A 17727-nucleotide genomic window follows, 5' to 3' on the forward strand; every position below is an offset into this window, starting at 1 on the left:
ACATAGTTGTTACGCACAGTAGCTTATACTAGGAGTAGGCAACCTTATAGAGGTGGCAATCTACCTGAACAGCATAGGAGAAGTCAAAGATCACCGGGCAGTGTTGCCTCCTCACACCTGATTTAAACCTCCAATTGTCATACTACCAAAGTAAATAATATATAAGTGAAGCACTACTTCACCGAGTATCCTGACCCCCACAGGGTATATAATAATGACAAAATTACTCCAATCAATTGCTGCCTAATGGAACTCAAATCCCCACATATAAGAGAATAAGTGACAATATAAATGTTGACCCCCAGAAGGAGTCTCAAGTGACTGTGTATATCAAAATAATAAAATATGCTTACAAAACAATTAAACAAGCAAAGTGTCCATAGTAACCAATAGTAAAAGATCTTGTGATAATAGTGTGCTGCTTTGCAAATCAGAAGTGCCCTCCATCGCTCACACTATGTGCTCACCTCCCGAGGAGACCCTGTCAGGAGTCTAAATGCACCTTCCCCTTAGGGGTATCAATCCAGCAGTCTGCAACTTCTCTGTTGGTTCGTGGGCTCCTGTTCCCTTGTATGGTATCCCTCATCCCTGTATGTCATGAGAGTAAGAATAAAACTGACATAGTGTTTATCTGTATAAAAACTTTGTCTTTTATTCAAAAATAAAAAGTTACACTCACATTTGCTGGTGCACTATCCCTGGTGAACATGGGTGGCTTGCTGAATACAATTGGGGCATAAGCTCCTCTTCAGGTCACTAAAGCATTCGCAGATCCTTAGCCCTGTGTTCCCCAGTGGCTGGCTGTCTGCTTCCTGATCATACATGATGACGTCACAGGCTCCGCCCCAGCGCTTTTTGTCACTGTACATGTTACCTTAATCAAGAGGTAAGAGTCCTTTGTCATCGCGACTGTATTTAAAGGTACCAAAAGTCAATTAAAACTGCTCGCGGTGGCCATTTTGTTACAGCCATATTGTTGGTAATGGTTCTTGGTAATGGCCATCGTGAGCAGTTTCAATTGGCTTTTGGTACCTATAAATACAGTTGCGATGACACTGGACTCTTATCTCTTGATAATGTCATGTGTACTGTGACGAAAAGCATCGGGGTGCAGCAGCACCCTTAGGTCTCATTCACATGTAAAGTTGGGGGGGTGTTAAAACCCTGCGACTGAGTTGTGGCTTTACCACTCCCAATACCTACCCCCTTTAACTGCTGAGGCATCAGCCAAAGGTATGCACATGTCATGGCAGGAATTAAGCCCCCTGTTGTGATGTGGAGCACTTTCTGAAGCGCACCAAAACTCCTGCATTCAGGAGTTTTGGTGCACTTTCAGAAAGTGCACTAAACCCGTAGGATAAAATAAAAGTATATGGCACAGCACACCAGCAGTAGAGCTACAGGTACACTGTACCTGCAGTTGGTATACCGCAGCACATCAGTGTGAAAGCAGCCCTATACTATTATACCCAGTATATTGATTCACACTGACCAAAAGATCTATTCTTTCCTGTTGCTGGCACCCTTCTGGAGACAGCTAGCCTGGATAAGAGGTGGAGTGCAGTTGGTATTACCCGCATAGGACAGAAGGTAGCACTACAGAGGAGGCATCAGCTTATGCAGCTCTTGCTCCCTACTACAGCTCCAACTTTACAAGTAGTCCATCTGCATTGCACTCTGATGCTCTGGAATGGCAGGTCAGCAAGCCCAGCTAGGGATCTACCAGTCACCTTTCCACGATCTACTCATAGATTGCAATCTACAGGTTGCTGACCCCTGGTTTAGACTATACCTTTAACAGAAATGGAAACACTATTAAGGAAATTCAATAAATTCCTACTTACACTCCTCTGGTGCTATATCACCCTTTAAAATGACCTGCACCAGATTCAGAATTCCCTGTCAACCAGTTTGGTAACTTTAACGACATGTGTGGCAGACTCAGACAGTTGTTAATAGTGCAACTTTTACAAAGTGGCGCTATTAATGCGCCAAATAAAAAATAATTACCTTCAGTTTGCATACAACAAAACTGGATTAAGACCAACTGTAAGTTACTGTACAGAGAACACTGCCTATCCCTGTAAGCAGTGTAACAGAGCGGCATATTTACTGCAACTATACCTTGTCCCTGTCACTGGTTGTTAAGGACGCTGTCAGCTTCAAAGCCAACAGCCTCCTAGCAATAAGTGATCCTGCAGTGGGTGGAGCCTGATAGGGGCACTGAGACACTAGTTCCTCATCAGGGCAACTCTCTGCCTGTGATTTACAGCAGTGGGTGGATTTTATAGACAATAATGGAATCCCTGCTAAGTTTTTATTGCTGTCTGTCCCCAACTGGGTCGTTTCCCATCACTTTCTGTAATGGTAACTAGGGATGAGCTAAATGCATCAACATGTGGTTCGGGGGGGGGGGGGGAGGGGGTTGGAGCCAAATGGGAATAAAAACAAAATGTTAAAAAAAACAGTCATGGACATGTTTTAGGCTGGTAGGCAAAGGACTGTCAAAAGGAAATTACATGGGGGGAGCTGAGCACTGCCCTGGAAACCATGCATGGGACATGCAGTCTGGCTGGCTATGAAGGTAGGATTGAGTGTGCGCCCCCCTCCTGAACCACAGCAGACCATATGCCCTCAATATTGGGGTACCTGACCCCCCTGGTGAAGCACCATTTCCTTGTGTTGATGAGAATAAGGGTCTCTTCCCCACAACCATGGCTCATTGGTTATAGGGGTCTGCAGGCAGGGGGCATATTGGAATCTGCAAGCCCCTTTTTACAAAAAGGGATCCCCCCGATTCCACCCCAATCTGAATGAATAAGAGGTGCAAAATACCCAAATTCCCAAAAAAGTATACAATAAATAAACAAACTTGACCTTTAAGTCCTTTAATTGAGCCTGGGTTCACACTTATGCAAATTTGATGAGGTTTTCCCCGCATTCAATTCGCATGTTAGGTGCCTGTGACCGTCTCTCCTCTTCTGGTCCAGTTCAGGTCCGAATTCAGCCAAAAATTCGGACCGAAATTCGACCTAAAATTTTTTTTTAAATGTCCCATGATGAAAATCCATTGTCTTTCAGATTGTCCAACAATGCAGATCCAAATCAATCCTGATGAACTATACTCAGTACCCGCTAAAAGAAAAATAAATCTAGCCAACTACTGGCAAGTTCCACTCTTGTCATTTATTCATGCCGAATGATACCACCCCACCTCTAAAATAAACAGGCAGGGGCTCCTGAGTAATGTCATTGACCAAATATAATTTTCCAGCTTTCTAATAAACAGTATAAGGGGAAGCTGTCACCTTTATCAGTGGTTTTAATACCGCTACTAAATATTTCACTTCCTGCTGACTCTGAAGGTTTGACTTGGCCAAACACCAGTTTACATATATAGTGTGTGCTACAAAAGCAATAAAATTGCTAACCATGTACCTTCGTCCTATTAAATATATCTCCAAACCTAAAAAACAAATGGGCTAAATGACTTTCATGGTACAGTATGAACTCAAAAAACGTTATAAAAATTTTTTAAAAACGTATTGGATTAAAAAAAAAAACCCATAAAGCATCAAACATGACAATACAAATGTGTCAATATAATCAACCAGAAGGCAGTCAATTAGATTAAAAAGACAAAATATTTCCTCTTTGATAGATTGGATATTCACTGTAGGTGTCTCCCCTATTGGGGGGCCCCAGCAGAGAGGTATCTCCAATCTTACTCTACATGTTCCATGGTTTTTCTGCTTCTTCAGGAGTTTGGCTCAAGAGGAAAATAAGATCTGTAAAGAAATACAAACCCAAAGATAATATACAGATAATATGTAATCATATATCGAAATACACTAGCACAGAATCAGTAAAATAGTGTCAAACCAATTAGGAGTGTCAGACAAACAAGAGAACAAAATATGTGAGCCCAGAGGTTGACCCATAGATCCCATCACTCAGACACCATCAAGGACCAGTAGGCCATACTCACCAGCGATCAAACTGATGTAATGGACGGCAATGCCAATTGACAGTCTTCCGGGTGAGTGCGGGACATGGGCGTAGTGCTGGATAGGAAAGGAGCTGATAGAGAAAATATTCAATCATAAATAGGGCTAGAAGAAGACCATCATATCAAGGTGTGTCACTCATAAAGTGTGAGGTGTCTACCGTACGAACTTAGAATGGCATAGAATTGGCGATAGGCGACATTCAAAAGAATCTGGGCGGGGGCGATTGTTTTTATTTTCCTGATAAGGTCGACCCAGATCAAGAGATTCTGAGAATATTGCAAAGAAAAAATAATTAATCAGAGAATAACATTAAGCTTACGACCAGGCTATAGAACGTACAAATAGGCAGCTTAAATATCAGGAGTTGAGAGTTCACTAAAGCCAAACTGAGGTATCGCCCAACAGCTCCACTCAGTATTAGCCACTGGCCATAATTTATCTCACAAAGGTTCTTAATGATCAACGTGATACAAGATAATTAGGAGTTTATTAGTTTGCCCATTTGCCAAACCTGGATTCAAACAAAACCAGCAGTCTTAACCCTTGGGAAGACCTTATAGGGAGTGAGCAGAATCTGCATTAATCATTCTCAGTAACAAATAACCGACAACAGATTTAATACTTTTTCCCTCTGCTAACATAAAGGTGCTGCTTACCGCTGGTTGTTTTCCTTTGAAAGAAATTTACCTCATTTTTCTCCTGGTGACAACACAGTAAGGGCATGTGTTGAAGGGCTTTTGTTGGCTTCAGGCAAATTCCAAATTACTATACAAGTCTATTCGAAAACAAAACCCACTTGAAGCAGATAAAATGCTGGTCAGAAGGAAGTCAACTGCAGATCACATGCACCTGTTAATGAATTCTAATTCATTCCAGAAAAGCCTCAAATTAATGTCAAACTGCTGCCTGTTGCCAATAACTATTTATAGAGCTGCAGGTTTCATTGTGTCATACTTTAGCGTTATCAGCTATACTAAATAGATGAATATTGAAAACAAAATTGATTTGAGTAAAATTAACCTTATGTAATAAAGGGAACAAAAAAATCCACTGTTTTGGTATCACAGTTTCCTGCTTCCTTACTTTGAATTCATAGCTCTAGTTTTACTGTATATGCTTACAAGGGCTTTACAAGTCCAAAAATCTCTGTGTGATAACAAGTGATTCTAGCACAGGGCTTGACAAATTTTCCTGAAATCTAGGAGCCAGCTAAAAAAGTTAGGAGCCAGTTTTTTTTTTTTTTTTAAACTAACAACCAAGCTTTATTTAATAAAACGGATACTACATTTACACATAAATACGACTAGAACCCCACTCTCCTCTAGCGCAATTGGATGAAAACAGACAGTCTGTCTCTTTCCATCCGATGCCATCTGATCCGATCCACGGGATGGATAGAAAATAGAACCACAATCCGTCTGTTTTTGGCGGACAGGATCAGATGGCGGCATATTACTGCTCCATAGAGGAGAATGAAGGGTCCGATCAGGTCTGCCTGAAAAACTGACAGGCGGACCTGATCAGACAGCCCGTGTGAAAGGGGCCTTCGGCTGTGGCATGGCGATGAGGAAAAAAAAAAGATTATATATATATATATATATATATATATATATATATATATATAATTTTTTTTTAATAATAATTGGAAAAAATATATATATTATTTAGTTTTTACATTTAAAAAATAAAATTAAATTAATAATAAATAACCACACTCCCTGTCAAAGGTAACTAACTGGACAGGGAGATGGTAATGCATTGAGAAACAGGCAGGCAGTGGAAACAGTAATTACAACAGTCATTACTCCCGTCCACCACAAGAGGGTGCCAGTTCCCCATTGGAAGCCTCTCATCTCAAGTAGGCTGAAAAGCCGGGGCCTCAATTTTCGGACGGCCCGGAAGTCCGTGCACTCCATGCGCGGATGTCCGTGCAAAAATGACAGGACACCTTCTGCAGGGCACCCCAGGCGCCAGGTCGCTAATTCTAGTCGCAAATGCGACCTGGCGCCCGGGTTTTGTCGAGGCTTGTTCTAGCATACAGCATTGCCTTTCCAATGCTTAGAGTAAATTTTCGGAAATGACTGCCCTGTTGCTTATATGACAAAAGATGGCTGCATTTAATAATGCACAATTATAGTGTTAGCGATCTCTGACCTTTATGTTGCCCTTAGTTAGTGCTGGTGAACCTTTTTGAGCTTGAATGCCCAAACTGCAACATAAAACTAACTTTTTTATTTCAAAGTGCCAACACTGAATTAAACCTGCCAGTGGTTCTGTACAGAGGATGGGACGGATCACTCCTCTGAATGAGTCCTTAGGGACCAAAAGCATACCATTCTGCCAAAAAAAAAAACCTTTTGTGCTTTTTTAAAGACGGAATGCTCAGGTGTGGGCAGGGCCATTGACAGTAATAGGGCTGTTGCTGCATTTCCTGAATCACACAGTCAATATACTATATATGTGGACCATGGGGCCCTACATCCAAGATGGAAATGGTAATTATCTGATGGAAAACAGCAGTGGTTTCTACTGATGTCCCAATAGTGTCCTCCAAAGCAAAGCGCTGTGGATACAGCCTGCCTGTTGAGCCTAAATATGGTGCCGGATGCCCACACAAGTGCACGGCTCAGGGGATTACTGCACATGCGCAGTGGTGGCTCTGGGACCAACCGAGCCAGAAGCGCATGGCACTACCCCAACAGCTTGCGGGTTGGTCCAATGCATTACAAGCCCACTGGGGCACACGCATGGCTCAACCAGTCCACTGGTAGAACCCTCCAGAAGGGAGGCTCTATCCAGCAGAATGATGCCATCCATTGGGTCCCACGTGAGCCAATCACAGCCTCCCCCCCTTTGTCGGGTGGAGACAATCCGGCCCCACAGCTGAGACACTCTTCGATCCTCAGGTCACCAGCCATGCAAAGGCAAAATAACCACGCCCCTGTGTAGGGGAAAATTGTGGGACATTATACACTGATACCTTGCGTGCCTACAGAGAGGGCTCTGCGTGCCAGGGGTTCACCATCGCTGCCCTGAGTGTTACACCCACTGCTCTGACCCACCCTGAATGAGGTATTTCAGTAAAACCCTGAATTATAACCCTTGGAGGAAGCTGACTATCTTAGGAAATAAACATATTAGGTACATGGCAGCATATATTATGACAGCTGTGTGCATGCTTGAGGCCTTCGCACAGCAATTTTTTTTTTTTAAATTACTGTTTGAGCATCTATCACAAGCCTGCAACACAAAGCTCTTGATAAATAATTGGTATTTGTGAGTAATCATAAAGCATAATAAACATTTTAAAGCTCGTCTCTAGATAAAACTTATTTTTATTGTCACAACATAAAGTGATGGGAGTTTTTTCTATATTTGAGGCACAGAATGCAAAAGAAATTTTTTTTTAGTTTTTTACAGTAAAATGCAGAAGGGCTAAAGTCTGTGTCAGGTTATTATTATTGTTTATGTCTTCTTGTATAAGTAACAACCTAATTTCTTATCCTCCTGTCATAGGGATAAATTCTCCCCAGTAGGGTTGTGTAATAAAAGTAATAAATCTTTACATACCCTACGTATGTAATATTTCCAATACTTGTCAAAACCAGAAGAATAAAGTTTTGGCTGGAGTTGGTTTTTAAGAAAACCTTTAAAGTGGTTGTTAAGGCTACAGTTTTTTTACCCTAATGTATTCTCACCATCAACTACCCACCGATCCCCTCCCCTCCCCACCCCAAATACTTATCTGAGCCCAATTTCAATCCAGCACTTTGCCAGAGAGCTGCAGCACTGCTCTCTCTCTCTTCCTCCTCACTGGACTCAGTGAGAGCATCAGGAGCCATTGGCTTTATATACAAGGTGCAAAGTTAAGTACTGCATGCCTCACAGGTCAGAAAAGAGGACAGAGGGACTTCTGCCAAAGAGCAGCTACAATTTACAGAGGATATGAAGTCTGCAAACATGGGGAAGAAGGAGCTGCTCCCGGGACAGTAGAGCTGCCGTGCACATCCCCTGCCCCCTCCCTCTCTCATTGATGCTGCTGGGCAGGGAGGACTGTGCGCAGTACCAGGAAAGGGGCGCTGTCACCTGTACACACAGAAGCATGGCTTCTGTGTGAAAATGCCAGCAGTGAGCAGCGGGTAAGGGGCTATTGCTGGAGATGCTTGCCAGCCAAAAAAAAGCTTGGGTGGTCACCCGGGTGAGATCTGCCCCCCCCCCCCCCCCATATCGGCGCCACTGGTAGTTAGAGGGCTGAGACAAACCATCTAAGACTCATCAGCTTTATTTATATAGTAAGAACCTTTTTACTAAGATGAAACATTTTCCTGTAACTGCTTACAAAGTCTTTATTTTGTTAGTCACCGATGTAAAGTACATCTGCAAGTACTAGCCCATCTCACACAGGTTGACAGTGCTGCTGTCCAAGGGTGGCTATGCTACTCCTCCATAGATAAACTGGATGGGTGAATATACTCACCCAGATGAAAATAAAGAAAAATGAAATAAATAAAATGAATGCAGTCACTACATTGAAGGAAACTGCAATACATTACATTTGTGTTCTATGGGTTTAGATACATTTTAGATCTATAAAAATTCCCATTATCCCTCTTATGCACTTTTTGTAATGTGTGTTATTTTAAATACACATAAATCTGTTTACTATATACAACTCAAGCTTTAATACTGCAAAGAGATGGACAGTAACATAATATGTGTTAAACTGGGAGCAGCATTATCTCAGGCACACACAGCATTTTGAAGACAGACTGCTGTAAATTAAATATGATGCCCTTTGCAGGGATTTTTGAGGTAGCAGCAGCAGCAGTGTTGTTAGCTGAGATTGTCTTCAATTGCCTTGCTTGATGTCTGCGGTGCAGAAATAATTCTCAGGAAGAGCATGTCAGCTTCATCCAATGACAGTAACCAGATGACCACAAACTTCAAACAGACAATGAGATAGTCAACAAGATAGCCAAGGACTCATATTGATGCACTGGTCTGTGAAAACTGGTGATTATCAGATAGTATTGTCTGTAAGCTTTAGCAATAGCACAGTAGATCCCATTTTCAAATGTTAGCTTCTACATGCTATCTCCTAGGGCACACATCTAAATGTCTAAGAATAAAGGAAACATAAGCAATTGATCTTCTTGTACTAATCTGTTTTGTTCTGCTGATCTCAGCTCTCAGAAAAGAGCCTTTGAGCAAAGCAAATTCTTCCTTTTTATTTAATTCTATTTAGAAATAAAAGTCTAGAAAAAAAATCCATAAAAAGAGGAAGCGATACAGGTGAATTCTTTCAGTTACATTGAACCTGGAATTCAGAAGTAAATGAGAAAATCCAGAAGACGGTTTACAACTGTGTCTGGAATAGAGTATAAGATATTTTCCAAAATAAGTGAAATAGCTTAAAATTCAATAATATGCTCAAACATATTCTAAAGGTTAGGGTAGGCAACCCATTAGTTTTCTGCTAATATTGGAGAACCACTTCAGCCCTTGTATTTTTATGGACCAGAGCAATTTCTACATTTCCAATATGGGTCTGTTTACAGAGGGTAACCCCCCCCCCCCTTTAAAATAATCACATTTTGTTGTTTTGAAACCTAGAATGAAGACAGACACCTTTTTTGTTTAATCGAGCTGTATTTGCTCCATCCAATCCAAGTGAAATATATAACACCAACATGTCATTAAGAAATAAAAAAAATCAATGACTAGAAGCATTGTCTTTTATTAAGATGTGGAAGGTATTTGGTACAACACAGACCCTCCCTGGATCAGGTCATCTCTCCAAACTAGATAAAAGAGCCAGGAGGAAACTGGTCACAAAGGCTACCAAGAGGCTTATAACAACTCTAAGCAGTTGCAGGAGTGGTCATTATGTGCATTTGACAACAATATCCCATATTATCCACAAATGTGGCTTGTATAGGAGGGTTGCAAGAAAAAAGTCACTCCTCAAAAAGGCAAAATGCAGTCACGATTAAGCTTTGCCAAAACGCACCTTGAAGATTCTGAGGCCACATAGAAAAAGGTGTTATGGTCAGATGAGACTAAAATTAAAATAATTGGACTCAACACCAAACTATAGGTCTGACGGTAATCTTATATAGCCCACCATCCAAATAACATTATTCTTACAGTAAAGCATGGAGGGGGTAACATCCTGTTATAGGGGTGCTTTTCTGCAGGAGGGACTGGAGCACTTGTCAGGATATAAGGAAAAAGGGATGGAGCAGATTACCTTTCTTGAGGAAAATCTGCCAGAAAGTTGTCAATGGAAAGAAGTTTTACCTTCAAACATGACATTGACCCAAAGCACACAGCAAAAATTACCACATAGTGGTTAAATGAGAAAATGGTGAATGGTGAAAAAGGTGAATGTTCTTGCATGGCCTAGTCAGAGCCAGACTTAAAGGATGAGTTCCCCTTTCATAACTTTTTAAATGTTGCTCCCATATTCAGGGTGTATCATGTAACTTGTTATGATATACCGGCCCCCGCCGGAACGCAAATTACTAAACGGAACACAAATTTATTAGAAAATTAGGATTTTACTAAAAAGGCCTATACAGTATGCTGTTTTGATCAGTTCTTATTTAATTGGTTTATATAACATTCTAATTTGCCAATGCCAACACATTTAGGGGTTTAATTCTGCCTTAAGAATGTCAGCAGATCGGCCTCTACAAATTCAGCAGTGCCTAAAAATGTCTAAAAATTGTTGAGAGCAACTGAGCATGTGCAGATCAGGGTGAAACAGTCTATGACTGGATTTTAAACAGTATAGACACCTATTTTTAAGGTTTCCTATAGGTATACCTGGCAAAAGGGACCAGCCCGAGGTCTGTATTTTTTGACTGAAGTTCCACTAATATTAACATAATAAAATATTTACATCCTAATAAAATGTAGCTATGAAACATATTCTGTTTTGCCACTACATTGAGTTCAAAGAGAACCATGTGGGTTCAAGATGCACAGTCCCTGTAAATTTATGTGCAGACCCACCTATGGGGATTTTTTAAAACCATAATCCAATGCATTGTCTTTCAACTTCAGCCAGCAGGCATAGAAGAATTGAATGGGGGGGGGGGGGTGGTTAAGCCAGTCTCTCACTACAGAAAGGGGGGCACAGAACACCCATAGAATCAGTGAATAGGAAGCTGTTTCAGGGAAAGCTGACAAACTGGATAGAGAGATTAGGGTCAGTTAGGAAGCCGTACTTTTTAATTTTAATTCTGGTTGTTAGGTCATTGGGCAATCAACCCGTTTTTTTTTTTGCCTTCCCTTTAAAAAAGTGAGCTTTTGCTTCATGGGCGGTATTTAAGTTGTCATTTCTTTTGTGGATTTTGTTTAATATGTGTTGATAGGGTCTGTTTTTAAGTTTAGAGTGCTGAAGCAGAGCATTCACTTGTTACTGGCCATCCATTCCTATGAAGGAAAAAAAAAAGAACATGGTGCACCTAAACCACCTCACATTATATCACTCACATTCACTGCCTTCCCCCTATTTATATAGAAGCTAGGCATATACAGTATTTGTTACATCCAATTAAATCTGTCCTCCTGCTGGCCAGTTGCACACTTCTGCATTATCTATGGTTTCTTCATTCTTGTAGTAAAATACCTGTCTGTACTCTTTGTCTTTTGTACATGTTGGCTTATTATCTGTGATCATTATCAGCCTGTGCTCCTTGTCTCTAGTAAATGTAATCCTAACTTAGCTATTTAAAATTGTCCTGCCCAGTTTTACACTGCTGCATCATTTTCAGTCTTCTTATTAATGTAAGAACAAGGGACAGCCTCAGCGGAATCCTGGACAATTTCTATCTGCTGTTCAAATTGGGTCTATTACCATTTGATGAAAAAGCATTTGGCGCTGCTTAAGCTAAAAGGAAAAAACATTATTTTTAAAACTAAATGAAAATGATGTTGTTACTGTGTGTAAGCCAAGATATTTGTAAAAGAAAAAATCAGTTTCACTACCCAATCTTTGCTGCTCGGACTCTACTGTTCTGTAAAACAACATAAAGATTAGCTGTAAAATGGTAATAAATCCCAAACCAAAAAATGTAGTATATTGCAGCTTACCAATCATTAGATGATTTCTTCTTAGGCTTTTTCCCTTTGTTTTCATGTGGTGATCTGGCCAGTAGCACACTTCCTATAGTATAGAGCCCCAACATTGGATGAAGGCGTACAAGAGGCAACATTGGACAGCAGCATTGTCAGTCTGAGGGGAGTGTTAGATGTACTAGCAGAATTAAATACACTAACAAATTGAAGCCAAATGCCAGCTAACACTTTATTAGTTATAGTAGTTTTCTTCCTTTTAGGATAAACGTTTTACATAAATAAATAAAAGCTGACGATTGTGGGGCACCCTTGCTAGTGTTAAATGATTTGTCTTATCACTGTAACTGATACATTCTGTTGGAGAGCATATTCTTTTGAAAAACAAGAGACTTACTGGCTGGATCATCAGATGAAAATAGAAGAAAGTAATAAAAAGACTAAAAGAGAAGACAAATGCAGCCATCACATCTAATAAATGATATCCTGCAATATAATAGTTGTTTGCTTTTGGGTTTAATATCACTTGGCATGGTTTTAACACCATGCATTTGGGTTAAATACTATGCTTGGCATCCCTAAAGCATGTTATTTAAATACTTGTATGTTTTCAGTGTTACCCTCAAAGCCACATAAAGGCCCTTCTCCCCCATAGACTTCAGTGGGATTTACCTTTAAGTTTGGGTTGGACAAATATTGAGCAATCCCTTTTTGAATCAAACTCAGATTCACTCTTTGTAGCTACATCTAATTTGTTATTTTGTCATTGTAAACATTACGCACCCTATCAAGGTTTCTGTCAATGGGCTTGGGCTTTGTGTAGAAGGAATTAGAGTTACATAATTTTAGGATATTTCTAAGATCATAGAATTTATTGACAAGTGCATTTGACCTTCAGTTGAGCCCCTTCTGGCCTGATTAAAGCAGGTTTTGCATTCTTGTTGACTTGTATGGGAGCAATTCAGCATTACATGTCAATGAATAAGAGGTACATAGTACCTCTACTCATTCACAAAAAAATGTAACTAAAGACAAATCTTTTAGTAAAAAATCCAATGCCTCCAAGAAAGTTCCATGATGTACATGCATTATCAATCACATCATTCACAGGTGCAGATCCACCTTAATCATGATAAACAACACCTATTAACTCACCACAATCAAAAATCCATCGACCGATGGGCAAGTATGATACCATCACTATACGCACTGCAAATTATAACTCAGATCCCCACCACTAAATGTAGGCAAAGGGGCGGGGTATACCCAGTGATGTCATTATCCAAGTAATGGTCATGGTCACGTGGCCATATTTGGTCAGTGATATCAGCGCTATCCTTGCCCCTTTGTTTACACAGTCCGCAAATGGATTACATGGATTCGATACAATACTATGTTTGACACCAAATAAGCTAAAAGTACAGGTGAAAACCAATAGAAACAAAGTTTAGTCCCAATTGAGAGCTCATACCGAGTTCTGCTTACCCTATATGGATCTTTAGTTAGACCTTGTTTAGAAAACGGTATCTAGTTCTGGGGACAAAAATACATTTTTAAGATAAAATAAGTCTAGAGAGAAGCAACAAAAACCATGAATATCTGCAGGATAAAACACATCAGGAGAGATGTCACTTATATAATATGTACAGTCAGGAGCAAAGGGGGATATGTTTGAAACATTGAAATACTTTTTTAAGTATTAAAAAAATTAAGGTTACCAAATAGGTTCAGGAGGGCAGAATTTTGAATATGAAGTTAGAATCAGGAAAAGCGGAAGATGATCTCCAACTAGCAGGAGTAAAATTAATCTTAAAAAGTATATTTTACCTCAGGAGTAGTTGATGCTTGGATTATACAGTATTTCCAGCAGAGGTAGTGAGTAAATCAGCAGTAAGTGAATTTAAACATGCTTTGGATACACATAGGAAAACAAAAAAAAAATTAAACTTGCAAACAAGCTGAAAAAGTATCAGACTCAATAGACTGCTTGTTCTTTTTCTGACATCATTCCTCTATGTCTCTATGTTTAAAAGCACTTCTAAATAGCCCAGCCTTCTATTGAGAGTCACATCTGACAAAAAAATAAGGATTGTGTCATTTAGGGTGCGTTCACACCTGGGAATGCAACCCCACTGCTATAAGATGTGAGAACCACAGCGGGTGTTCCCGCAATTACCTACTGGAAGCAGCCCTATTGAAAGCAATGTTGGCTGCTGTCCTTCACAGCTAATTGTAAACACTCGCATGTAATCTATCATTCAGCAATCACATATGAGTGTTCGGCCCTGGACGCAGGTATCTCGGGCCGATCATTTGCATGTGATTGCTGCATGAACAATTACATGTGAGTTGCGGGGATTAGCTGCAGGAGCCTCAAGGTGACTGCCTTCTGCATCTCATCTAATCACAGTTACATAGTTAATTGAGAGAATTCGACAATTGTTACAGTGCGGGTGCATTCGCAAGTGTGAATGCACCCTTTTAGCTAGCCTAATACTGTAGAGTATAAATGAAATCACCATGTGTGATAACTAATGGACCTTAGAAAAAATGCCCTAGAGGTACTGTAGGTAAGGAACTAGTATGCTCCCAAATTCATCTAATATGTCAGCATTATATAATTATTTTATCAACTTACTGCTTACCAAACTAATCTTTTTTTCCCTAGATCAAGTGCGTAACAGTTACCAGTTATGCAGTAATGGGACCCTGAGAGTTATGTATGCCAACGGGATGGGAATTAGTTTCCACAGTGAGCCCCATATACTGGCTGGCACAGTAACACCTACCATTGGACGGCGGAATATTTCTTTGCCCATGGAAAACGGGTTGAATTCAATTGAATGGCGGCTACGAAAAGAGCAGACAAAAGGAAAAGTAACTGTCTTTGGGAGGAAACTTCGAGTAAGTGTTATCAGTGTTGACTCACCATTGTTCAGTTAATGGTAAAACTCGATTTTTCTTCTAGGAACATGGTGTGGTGCCCTTTTTATTAAAAGAATTTGGACAAATATATGACAGATGTTTATTGACCAGATACAACTGAAAAATGTTCAGTTATGTGCACAGAGCCTAGAGCATTTTATTTTTACATTTAGCATAAATCACAGAAATGAATTGAATAAATACAGAAAGACAGGAAGGCAATATATTCCAATAATGAGAAAAACAATATAAATGACAATGGCACAGGGATATTAATATAGGATCACAAAGTACTACCTTTGTAGGATGGAATGTAGCTTTCAAATCATTTTATGTTATTGAATTTTAGGATCTGCTTTACGGTCTCATAGCATATTACAGATAATACCTAGCAGTAGAACTAGACAATTTAGTCAGTGTCAGAACCTAGAGCTTTTATTGCATAGGAGACTAGACCTTCCAGGTTGATTTTCTATATAATATGATTTGATAGCCCCTTGTGGCTGTAAAGTAACGTTTTTTTTCCACAGCCTTATAGATGCAGAACATGTATGACCTTCACAAAATCTGTCTCATTTCAGAGCAAGCACAAAACATAACTGTTTATCCCTGGAGAAAATTTTTAACTAACTTGTAAGTTAGTGTGCGTTTGTATTTGTGCATTAAATGCACAGTCAGCACTTTAAAACTTTGTGTGTAGAACAATATAGTAGCCATACTCATAGCAGCAAAACATTGATTAGTACATATGTCTGCTATTTGCATAAAATAGTAACAATAATCATCAATTTCCTGCTCATCATCATCATTTTATTTTTTGGCTTTTTGAATTTTGTGGGGGGAATTTCGTTATTTTTTAATTAGAATTCATTTCTGTGATAAAATAATGGGGTTAATTTACTAAAGGCAAATAGACTATTTACTTAGCAGGAGAAGATGTACTTTGCAAGGAAATGTTCCCTAGAGTTTAATGAATGTGGTGACCTCCATCATCCAATCACGTGCAAGAAGAAATGCTTTTTTTTTTTTTTTTTTTTGTTTTTTTTTTTTAATTTGCACATAATTGGGTACTCTTTGCAAAATAAAATTTCACCACATTCACTAAGCTCTGAATAACTTTCTTGCAAAATTAAAAGCCTATTTGCCTTTAGTAAATCAAATCCATTGTGTAGGTATTAGTAAAATGCACAACAGTACTGTTCTACAGTTTACATGGAATGACGCATAAAAGGAATTACAACTAATAATGGAACATGATATCTGTAAAAAGAATGTAGGAGGAACATGGTATTGTAATATTACAGTTTAGAGACAGTTTAATACATATAACAAACTTATTTTGGACCATGTTAACTCAGAACCAGATCACTATGATGAACAAGCACTCCACCTAGAACTGTGTAAAATGTTATATAATAATTTGCAGCACGTCTGTGCAGATCTTGCATTTGTATGGTTTGTGTTGTAAATTGGGGAATCTTACCAAAAATGTTATGCCTTAGAATTCTTTAAAGCGACAGGCAAGGAGGAGGTTATTCCAGTATTAACAGCTATAAGCAGCCCCACTCTTTCCCTCTTTAAACAGCCATGTGTGACATTTACTGTAGTCAGCTAAAGCATTGTGTATGACAAACAACTACATTTTTTAAATAAAACACTTGTCACCTTTCATCATTTAAATGCATCTCAATTAGGGATGGAGAATTTTTTTTAAAAACCATAATGCACTGTATGGCATTTAAACTATGGCCAGTAGGCTTAGAAGAGGCAATTAAGGGGGTTTGACATAAACCAGTCTCCTTACTATAAAAGAAGGGGCACAGAGCAGCCAAAATGTCAGTAAAGTGGAAGTTGTGGCAGAAAAAGCATAGGTAAAGTGGACAAACTGCATAGAAAGAGTCAGTTTGCAACCTGTATTTAAATTATGATTGCTAGCTCTCAACCCACTTACTGTACTTTTTTGTTGTTATTATTATTGGGGTCTTGTTTGTGTTTAACTTCATTTTGTGGTTGATTTGAGGTCAGTGGTTAGCTGCTGTACTGTCCATAACAAACTTTTTTTTAGCGTCAAGGTTTCCCTTTAAGAAAAAAATACTTTTATGTCAGGGGTTAGTATTTTTTTTAATGTTGATAGGGCATACGTTTTAGGGTTGTATTTGGTGTTTTTTTGTTTTACTTTTAGGGAATTCTTGATGTCTATTTTATGTCATTTTTTTTAAACATACCGTATATACTCACTCGAGTATAAGCCGAGTTTTTCAGCACATTTTTTTGTGCTGAAAACGTCCCCCTCGGCTTATACTCGAGTCAACAAAAAAAAAAAAAGTTCCCGGCTGCTCCGACGTGTTTAAGATTTAAAAATGGCGCCGCCCGGCGTATACATGTCACCGCGCATGCGCCGCCACCGCTCGAGACAGGCCGGGAATAGCCGAACATATACCAGCTTTCCCGAGCGGCGGCGGCGAGTGCGCATTGACGTGTCGGCGCCGGGCGGCGCCATTCTTAAAATGAAGGCGCCTCTGGAACAGGTAAGTGAAACACAACCGCACTAGTATACCCGCAACCCCGCATCCTCTTGTACCATGCTTGCCACCCTGAATACTCCTGTACATGCCAGCCACACTGCATTCTCCTGTACCATGCCTGCCACCCTGAATTCTCCTGTACCATGCCAGCCACACTGCATTCTCCTGTACCATGCCAGCCACAC

The 17727-nt window shown here is 39.8% G+C and overlaps 1 protein-coding gene across 1 annotated transcript in view; it reads left to right on the top strand.

Annotated features, from left to right (window-relative positions):
• Window positions 1-17727, top strand: part of LOC309552099 (teneurin-2-like) — a 1659581-nt gene that overhangs the window by 1591649 nt on the left and 50205 nt on the right. The window contains exon 26 of the mRNA XM_082252878.1: window positions 14761-14996. Within this exon, the coding sequence (XP_082109004.1) occupies window positions 14761-14996 (236 nt within the window). The remainder of the gene's footprint in view (window positions 1-14760; window positions 14997-17727) is intronic.

This window comes from Pelophylax lessonae (genome assembly GCF_965119305.1).
Source record: "Pelophylax lessonae genome assembly, chromosome: 4".
NCBI lineage: Eukaryota > Metazoa > Chordata > Amphibia > Anura > Ranidae > Pelophylax > Pelophylax lessonae.